A 9,989-nucleotide genomic window follows, 5' to 3' on the forward strand; every position below is an offset into this window, starting at 1 on the left:
ATAAAGCTAGCCATATAAAAACTCACTTTGAAAATAAACTTCAAAAGTGATATGTATTTGACTAAATAAGGAAATCTATATCATTCTTTAGAACTTCAGTGTACTCCAGAACTCTATGTACAAAATGAAACAAAAAGCTGATTTTATTTCTAAAAATTTTACAAACAAATTTTGTAATAATTTGACAAAATTGCTTTTTAAAGTCATGTGAAATCTGTTTTTATGATTGCTAATTAATTCCTCTGCCTCCAATGGAAGAATAATCTTGCTGAAAGTAACAACTATATCTTATTTACTATCCAATACCCAGTATGTAGTGCGTATTCTACAGTCATTATATATAACATATGTATCTTTGTATGTAGTGCAGTTTATGGCACACAGTAGAAACTTGATGAATGCTTGATTAATTATTTTTTATTATTTTATACCTGGTCAATTATTTTTTAATAGAAAAAAAATACCACTTGCACTATTCCTTTTTTACTCTCAGTTGAATTTATATAAGCATGAAAGAAAACACTAATGCTTAAAAATGTGACCAACCTACAAAGCATAGAAAAATACATGGGTAAATATTAAAGAATTTAAAAGGAATACCGACTCCAAGTGAAATGTCTTCATCTTTTCTACTTTGGTCCAGTGAGGGATGAGCCAGGTCAGAAAAAGAGAAGGATAATACAGACGAGGGAGAGGAACTCAATATGGCAGGAACGTGGTACCAGTGCACTTTCATTTGAATGTTCCACAGAGCTGTTCCTCTGGAAACCACTTGTAAGTTTAACAGGGTAGCCCATTTTCACACTTTATGCTTACCAGAATATTAGACAGATGAATGTACAGATACTCAGAAGAATTTTTCCTTATTTCTTTAACTCTTATACCCTACCTAATTTCAACAATAAGAAACATCTACATGGGAAACGTTCTTATACATAACATAGTTATCTTCTTGTACCATCTAAGTCTACTACTGCTAAATATTCAATAAATATGTTATTTTTTAATTAAAAGATAAAATCTTGTTGGTAAAAAAATAAAAAAAAAAGTTACCTTTGAGTGCATTTTCCTCAAACCAGAACAGAATACTTGCAAAGCAAAAATTCCTTACCATTTTCTAGTATTAAATTCATTTGTCCTGATGGGCATATATAGTTGTACACCTCTCCCACCCTGGAGGTATATGCTGTTAATTATTCTGCACCAATAATGGCATTGCATAAATATAGATCAATTTGTTAACAATCTGTCATTTTAATGCATAAATTTTAGGTAACCAGTAGCACTTACCTTGAAAAATGTCATGGTTGCGCCATCCTCTACCGCTCCGTACTCTATCTTGGTTTGTTTAGCTAAATCATCTGCAGAGTCAATAGGGGATTCCATGCGTTCCACTGTCAGAAAGGCGGCTAAGTTAGCAGTATACGAAGAAATGATGATAAGTGTGAAAAACCACCAAATGCCTCCCACTATCCTGGTGGAGAGCGCTTTGGGCATGAGCTCAGAACCTAACAGAGATTGGGGGAAAGGTGAAACGAATACAGAGAATTTGATCAGCAATCAGATACTTTTGGACACAGTGGCAGAATGGAATCACTGTGTAATAAAAGATTAAGTCATAGATTTACATATTGCTTTACTAAGCAAGTAACAACCATTGGGAGAAAGGAGGCGAATTTCAAATTATTGGCCATCTCTTAGGATGCTTGTGTTGCAATACAGTGACAGGAGACTCAAGTTCTCCCTGAGATGATATAAAGTACCAATTAAAATATTAATGAGTAAAAATTCTTCATAAAGTAGCATTAGAAGAGAAAATAATCTCTGCAGTTAATAGACCACATGTTTACCTTTTCATACTAATTAATATGTGGGTTTTAGAGAAAAATTTTAATGTACGTTCAGTTACATTTCTGTGTGTAAAGTTTTATTTTTCTTGTGAATGTAGCTCAAATGTTTTGTCTATCCTGTCATTTTAAAAAGTAATGTATAATAAAACAATTTCATTGGCCTTACATCTCTTATGATATGGGATTAGAGCCCACTGTTTGTTTAACATACGTTAGTAAATTATTTTCTTTCATGACTATCTCTCATCACTATGGTAAGCCTCAATGAGGGAAATTAGAATAAGAATAAAGAGCTAAATCATAACAAATGTATTTTTATACATATAAAATATTTCATAAACATAGCACAATGTATAGCTGGAGTTGCCTGCTCATGCTATCAATAAAAAAATAGGATCAGAGAATTACATTTTAATTTTGATTGTTTTAAAATTTAATTCATTTAGATTATAAAAAATATCCTAACAATTTAACAATTTGGTCTGTTATAATTTAAATTTTAATTAGGTTTTTACCATGTTATTTACAGAGTTAATTCTAAAATGAAGATATATCAGTATAATATTTAAATTTTAATAAGAAAATCATACTAAATTTATGGAGATATATATATGTATATATATATATATATAAAGGCTATTTACTGTTAATCATTTGAAATCTATAATTGAGAAAGCATAGGGTAAAAAATACTTAATTTTGAACAGGGTTTGAGTAAAACGTAATGAAGCAAAGATGGACTCCTTTTTTGCTGATTTTTACAGTTATACCTTTAAGGTAATCACTGCTGCAGTAAGGTAACACATCTTTAGATGGAATGAGAAAGTCACCTATTCATGTTAACACAGAAGGAAGCACTATCATGACTGCACTGTATCAAAATAGCCCATCTTACTCTGCAATTCATCTTACCCTTGCAATTTCAAACAAATGAACAAAATTTTAAAAGCAAACAGACTTGGACATGACAGCCAACTCCAGCTCCAGATTCTGCCTACCACTCTGTAAGGAAAAAAACAAAAGAGTACCTTTCTGATGTTGTTGCTCCTAGGCCCTGTCAGACACACACTCGGACACTGAAACACTAAAATATTCCCAAGGTGATCAGCAGCCTTGGCTGCCTATTATACTTAAAAAACAAAAAACAAAACAAAAACACCACCACCAATAAAGTCAAACAAGACTGGGAAAGAAAAGAATAGTGGAGATATTTGACAAAAATGGCCCAATTACCACAAGTTCATATCTTACCCAAGAACTTAAAGGAAGAACTTCCTAGGCTTGTGACTATCAGAGCCTGGTTAGGGGCTGACTGTCATGTACTCAAGGTAACGTCATGTCCAACACTATATCCCACTAATTCCTGGGGAACTGGGCATCAGCCAGAATAGTATGGGTTCCTCTTTCATGTATCCACCAGCAGTAAGGTAGTTATGTGGCAAAGTAAATGTATATTTGAGTATTTCACTGCTTTGATTACTTGTTATTATCTTCAAAATATCACATATACTCTTATTTCTAACTGCTAAATATTACTGGTATCTTATGAGTATACAGTTCTCAAAGATCTCCGAATACTTAGAAGATATAAATGAAAAAATAACAGTTTTATGTTTGTGGTATCAAAATTAAAAAGAAAAAAAAAAGAAACCCAAAACTTTGCTATAGTCAGACCTTTATGGTCACTCTAGGCTTATTAAGGTTTATTACTAGTGAGTGATTGGCAGTTTGCCAGGGCGAACTACATTACTCAATGCTACATATATGAGAAGCCTTTCTTTCACTTGTACTATTTTGAAAGAACTCCAATATTGTCTTCCAAGTGTAGAGTAAGTCTAAGAGAAAATTAACCTTGGATCCAAAATGTAGTAAATGAAAAATACAACTAATTCTTCATTTTAGAGTTATTTAGAAAGAGTTGCCACACATTTAGATTAAGTCAAGTATAAGTTTTGTGAATTTTCAAGTTTTAGGTTTAAATATCTTTAAAACTATACACATATGTATTTTTCCAATATACACTCATAATTTTACAAGGGAAAAGTTATTCCAACTTAGTAGGCCTTGCTTACAAGATATATTAACTATTATTTATCAATAAGTGTTTTTTCCTGTAACATAGAATTATGTATTCTCACTTTAGAAAATAGTATATAAATAGAACAGTAATGAATTAATGGATTTCTGCATAATATTAAACATGCGAGAGCCAAGTACCTTTGTTACAACCATTTTACAATTTAACAGTAAATTTTTACTTCTTCAGATCTGTAAGGCGACAAATAAATATTTTTTTCAAATTAGAAAATAAATACACCAATAAAATTAAAGGTGATTATTTAGGTGTTGTAATTCTTAAAAAGGATCGTTTTCCACTTAATCCATTCACTGCCAATGATTTAAAAATAGATATTATACTTTGTTTACTAATTTTAAGAGTTAAAAATTACATTTTTAAATGCATAGAATAGTTTTAGACTTAAGCTAATAATAATAATAAAAAGGCTGGGTAATAGGTCTGATATATTAATTTATTAAAATTTATTTAATATTAAAATATTTAATAAAAGAACCCATTGCATTGAAGATAAAAATCCTGTTTGCAAAAACTGAGACTAAAATAATGAATGCACTATTATATATAAACCATTAAAATATATTATTACATGTATTATTTCATTTTCCAAGATATAACGTTTACTTTTAACATTAATATTATGAATTTTAAATAATTATGAAAAAGTGTTTTTACGTGCACTTCTGAGCATGCAGCATTTTATAGTCTATATGCTATCAGATGCAGCTAATATTTTACTTGAAAAGTTAACAATAAGTGGTTTAATATTTTAATTTTATAAATTTATATGCAGTAGACTTACTAATCATGCAATCCAAATGCATCTAATTACCAAAAGTAGATATGAAAGAGAAGATTTTACATCAAAATGAGACAGGAAACAGGAGCATTCCACTGTATTCTTGTCTCAAGGAGATGTAATCTTTAGTAGATTAAATGCAGCTTCTGGCTAATGAATCAGGTTAGCTTGGTTATCTATGAAATAATGTACCTACTGTGGGTTAAGAAAAAAAAATTAGATGAGTATACTGTATGTAGATTTGCAAAAGCTAATTGTTTTCTCAGAATCGCTCTTGGCTGGGATTTGAGAAGGCCTAAATGCGTTAGGTAGATGGAGAAGCTGGATTATGGTTACATGCACAAGAGGCACCCATGCAAGCGACTTGTGCCAGCGAGAGCTGTCACCCCCAGCAAAGAGTGGGACATGGTGCCCAAAGGAAATAGCAGGCTGAATCGTATACCTTGCTGCATGAGAGCTCCAACTCCAAACCAGAAACTATTTAGCAAGGTAAAATTGTTTTCCACCACGTCTGAGTCAGGATTGCAAGGGTGTGGATTATACCACTCATAAGGACTAAACCTGTGGTAATTGACAGAAAAAAGAACATATTTAAATTGCAGTGAGAAGAAATTCTATCCAGCACTTTTTGCTGCAAAAGAAACAAAAAGACAGGTGTAAGATTAAATAGAAACCAGAAATAGGCATTTTTATAGTAAGATTTTATATGCATAACAGTATTGAATTGTAAAGATTCCTGTCTTTACCAGCTAATTTCCATACTAAGATAAGAAATGGCATTTCTTTACTACATATTACCTGTGAGAGGAAAATCTGTATTAGTAAATTAACTTTTTTTTAAAGACTTATGACTTTTCATGTACAGGATTTAAAAAAAAACTAGAAAATTATTAAAGAAAACAAATAGTTATAGAATAAACATTTTTAAGATTGCACAAAAATAGTTAAAGATGGAAAAATATATAGAATCATCTAAGAATTGTTTATGATATAATAGAAACCACCAAAGAAACTGATTAAAATAATCAGTATATAATCACATACCTACTAAAATAATACCATGGGCTTACATTTTTATGTATAATAAATTTAACTCTACACTTTAAAAAAGCATTTTATACATGCTTGTGACATTATTACAGGTTTTGGAGGACATGCTGATGTACATGATATCACAGCAGTATTAGAAGCAGAAATGCATACCTAGGCCAATTTTTATTATTATTTGTTTTCAAATTTCTAATTAATTTTTATAGTAAAATCAAATCCAAGTTTTAAGGCCAGTTACAGATGGCTTTAGAAATATCATTAAAATCTCCCATATAAATGAAATTGAGGATTTTTTAAATTGTCAACTGTACACATAAATTAATTTATGCTAATTATAATCCAGTTATATTTATCAATTAATGGAATTATTCAAAAGCACCCCCTCAATAATTAAACACACTTGGTTTAATTATTAAACTATCAAAATATTTTTCCAATATCTCACATTTTAAAGCCACTCTTTTTATAAAACAAATTAGTATATGTGCCCTTTATGAAAGCAGTAAAAAAAATCTTACATTCAATCAAAGTTATTTGAATAATGTATCTGTCACTTCAGAGAGCCCAATTTTCTTCACAATAATCTTTCTGACATATTAAAATTCTGAAGATCAAACAAACCATTTTCATCTTTCTAATGCAATTTTAGAACACTCTTGTTTTAATAGCCTATCTTGACAAACAAAGAAGTGTTTTATTTGGTTCTCTAAGTTGAACTGACACACTGAACAGAAAGGTTGATTGAATAGTAATTAAACATTCTGATCTGATTTGTTGTGTCTGACTGAAATAAAACCAGCTTTCGTTGGAGACATTTTATTTTTATTTAATTTCTTCCTTGTTACTTTTATACTAAAGAGTAGTTCATATGCATTTTAAAAAGTAATTCCAAGTATCAGAATGTTGGCAGTCAGTCTTGACACAAATATTTTTTCTTTAAAAACATTACTATTTTAAATTGACTATCTAAAAAAATGTATTATTCACGAAAGAGAATGTAATCATGGGTTCTGCAGCCATACCACCTATCTTCTATCCTGACAGCTCTGTGTCCTTATTACACCTACCTAAAAAATGAAAATATTAGTAACACCTAACTCACAGGGGGGTTGTAAGGACTGCATGAACGAATATAGTACTAGAGCCAGCAATGACTCAATAGTTTGCGACATGATACTATTGTTACATTTGGGACCTCACTTAGAGTTACACATTCACTTTCACATACTTCATTTTTAATGTCATGATAATTAAAGTGTTCTTTCCTACTCCTGAAAGCGTATTAGCTGTAATATCAAGCTGGTCAGGAAGAACTAGATTTAGTTTTCTCACCTGATGAATCTTAGAAACATAGCCAGAGAGAGTGAGAATTGCATAATTTGGCTCATCGCGATAACCATTTTTCCTTTAGAGTTCCACTACCTCTTGAGTTTTACACAGATACTTCTATGAAATGAAGGGAGATAAGTGTGTGGTAGGCTTCAGAAGGTACAAGTATAACTATGCAGTGTTCTGCCTTAACTTTTCTAATTAATGTATATGTAAAATTCTGACAAGAAAGGAAAGAACAAAAGGAAAGAAGAAAAGGGAGGAAGAGAAGAATGAATAATCTGGGAACACTGATACTGGTTTCAAGAAACTAATAACTTCATTGTGAGGGAAGAGCCCCTTTTTTAATTTTAAAAGAAAAATATGGTAAATATTTAAAAATAATGTACATATTTCACTTTCTTGATTTTTTTTTTCTCAGATGGAAGACATCCAGTGGACAAAGGCTTTGAAAGATGCAAACCTCGCCAACAAAAATCCTATCTAATTTGAATTTCCAATTTGGTTCTTGCTGTGACTCTCATTGCTATTCTTCTAATGGTGGTAACATGTTAACCCTTTCAACCTCAAATTCCCTCAACTCATGAATAATCTCACTCACTGGTCTTACACTGATTTGTCTGAGATATGCTTTCCTTTCCTCACATTTAAGTCAACAAAACTTTGATTTTAGATTCATTCTTCATTTTTCATTTTTCTTTTTTTTTTAAGAGAGATTTTTGCTATATGGCACAGGTGCTTGCTGGAGAAACAGACAGAGACAGAAAGACAGTGAGAAATCACACCCAAAGGGGATGCCCATGGCACAATCTCTTCTCCTCTATTCTTTTCTTGGGATCTTGGGCACACAAGCACCCGCACCTGACGTTTTAAGTGACTAGGTCTGGGACTCAAACCATTGTCAACTATGTGGGGGTCCAATGACATAACCATTACACCATCTGCTAGTCTCCCATTCTTCACTTTTGTCTAAGCTAAATAGCATCTCCCCTCTAAGATTAACTGTTACACTTGATTATAACATTATTTCCAGCCGACCTTGTTTAAGGGACCGCTCCTACATTCCAACTTCTTCAAATTCACTTTTAAAAGTTCTATTTGCTTCCAAATTGATACTCTTCTGTAAAAAGTATTTTTGTTAACCCAAATCTATATACTTAAACCTAATCACTCTCTTGACCTAAAGTTTCTAATGGCAGTAGACTTTTATTTATTTTTTTTTTTTGAGAGAAAGATTTTTGCTATAGGGGTGGATGTGCTTACCAGACAGAGAGAGAGAGAGAGAAAGTGATAAAGTGATAAATCATCCCCTAAGGGGATGGCCACGTACAATCACTTCTCTATTCTTCTCTTGGAATTTTAAGCATGCTGGCACATGCACCTGGTGAGATTTTCAAGCTGCCAGGTCCAAGTCACGAACCGTGGTTGGCCATGTGGAAGCCCAGCTCCTTAAGCACTATGCCACTTGCTGACCCCTACAGTAGACTTTTCAAAACTGATATGTCCATTATTAATGTATAGTCTTTCCTCTAAATCCTTCCCTTTTTATTATCTTCCCCATCTCTGTTAATAGCATCACCTGCTAGAATCCCTCCCACTAGTGGTGCTAGCACTAGCCTTTAGCTGACTTAGGTTCAATGTCCTTTAGATCAACTTCAGCTCTTTACATTCCTTGGCTGCACAGCCTTAAAATCTAGCTAGCTGTCATATGACATGAGTAAGCCTCCAGATTGTCTTTCATTTTCCTATTTGCTATTTATTCCCATTGGCATTATGCTAGTTCCAGCTGTCATATCCTGTAACTGGACTTTCCACTTTTTAATCCCAATTTTACAATCTCTTATAAAATATTGCTTCCCTGTTAATCTTTATGTAAAATACTTCCAATAATATAAAAGCTCTATTAAAACCATATCTTCCATTATGTCCACCCACTGTCCATATACAAACAGCCAAACTTTAGGCATGGCTTCAAGCTTTTTACTTATGCTCCCATATACCTTTCCAAGATCATAATCAACTACTTTCCCTTGAAAACTCTGATATACTACCAGCTGGCCACCTAATGGTTTGTATCCATTTCTTGGCCCATATTATCATTCAGCCTGTAATTCTCTGCTCTCCACTTCACAGATATTCAAATCCTACATCTACCCTTCAATTCTACCTAATAACACTATAGCTCTCCTGATCGTCTTTGTCATGGAAGGTATCTATAACAAAGACTGAGGACTATAACTCAGTACTTATTCTCCTCCTTGAGTTTACTAGGAACACTGCTGCCTGACTAAAATTACACTTTTTATGCCCAAATTCCCATGTTGTGCGATTCGATTTGAGCCACTGTCTTATAAGCAGAAATGATGTGTGCAACTTCCTGAGACTTCTCCTTACAAATACTTGCCCTGGGCTGTTTTTCTTTCTCCTCTTTTCCTTAGAATGGTAATGAATAGAGAAAGAGTTGAAGCTCTATGTTGAGAATGACAGAGTTGCCTCAGCAGCCTGGGACTGGTCTCCGGTGAATGGGAGAATGTAGAAGAGCAGCAAAAATCTATCATCTATAAAACTACATGGATAAACAACTTCTCATACAGGAGAGAAATAAATCAATTCTGATTCAAGAAAGTGTATATTGTAGTCAAAATAATCTTGAATATCTCAGGTGTCTTTTTTCCTTGTATCTACAACACTAAGAGCTTCAAGTCATATTAATCTTTGTCTGATCTCACTAAAAATTAATGCACACACCTCCTCTTTTCTATTAGATTGTAACTCAATAGATGTAAATACAGTTTCTGGTTTATTTTTGTCTTTCCTTTAATTTCTAGCATAATGTTTCAAACCTAGTGGGTATTTAAAACAGATTTGAATAATTCTAACACTT

At 32.4% G+C, this 9,989-nt stretch overlaps 1 protein-coding gene across 1 annotated transcript in view; it reads right to left on the bottom strand.

Annotated features, from left to right (window-relative positions):
- GRIK2 (glutamate ionotropic receptor kainate type subunit 2) overlaps positions 1-9,989 on the bottom strand; it is a 775,369-nt gene that overhangs the window by 155,861 nt on the left and 609,519 nt on the right. Inside the window, exons 13-14 of the mRNA XM_006140134.1 lie at positions 5,169-5,287; positions 1,291-1,508 (exon numbers count right to left, since the gene is read on the bottom strand). Coding sequence (XP_006140196.1) covers positions 1,291-1,508; positions 5,169-5,287 — 337 coding nt within the window. The remainder of the gene's footprint in view (positions 1-1,290; positions 1,509-5,168; positions 5,288-9,989) is intronic.

The sequence above is a fragment of the Tupaia chinensis genome, unplaced genomic scaffold (assembly GCF_000334495.1).
Source record: "Tupaia chinensis unplaced genomic scaffold, TupChi_1.0 Scaffold000022_1, whole genome shotgun sequence".
Classification (NCBI taxonomy): Eukaryota; Metazoa; Chordata; class Mammalia; order Scandentia; family Tupaiidae; genus Tupaia; species Tupaia belangeri.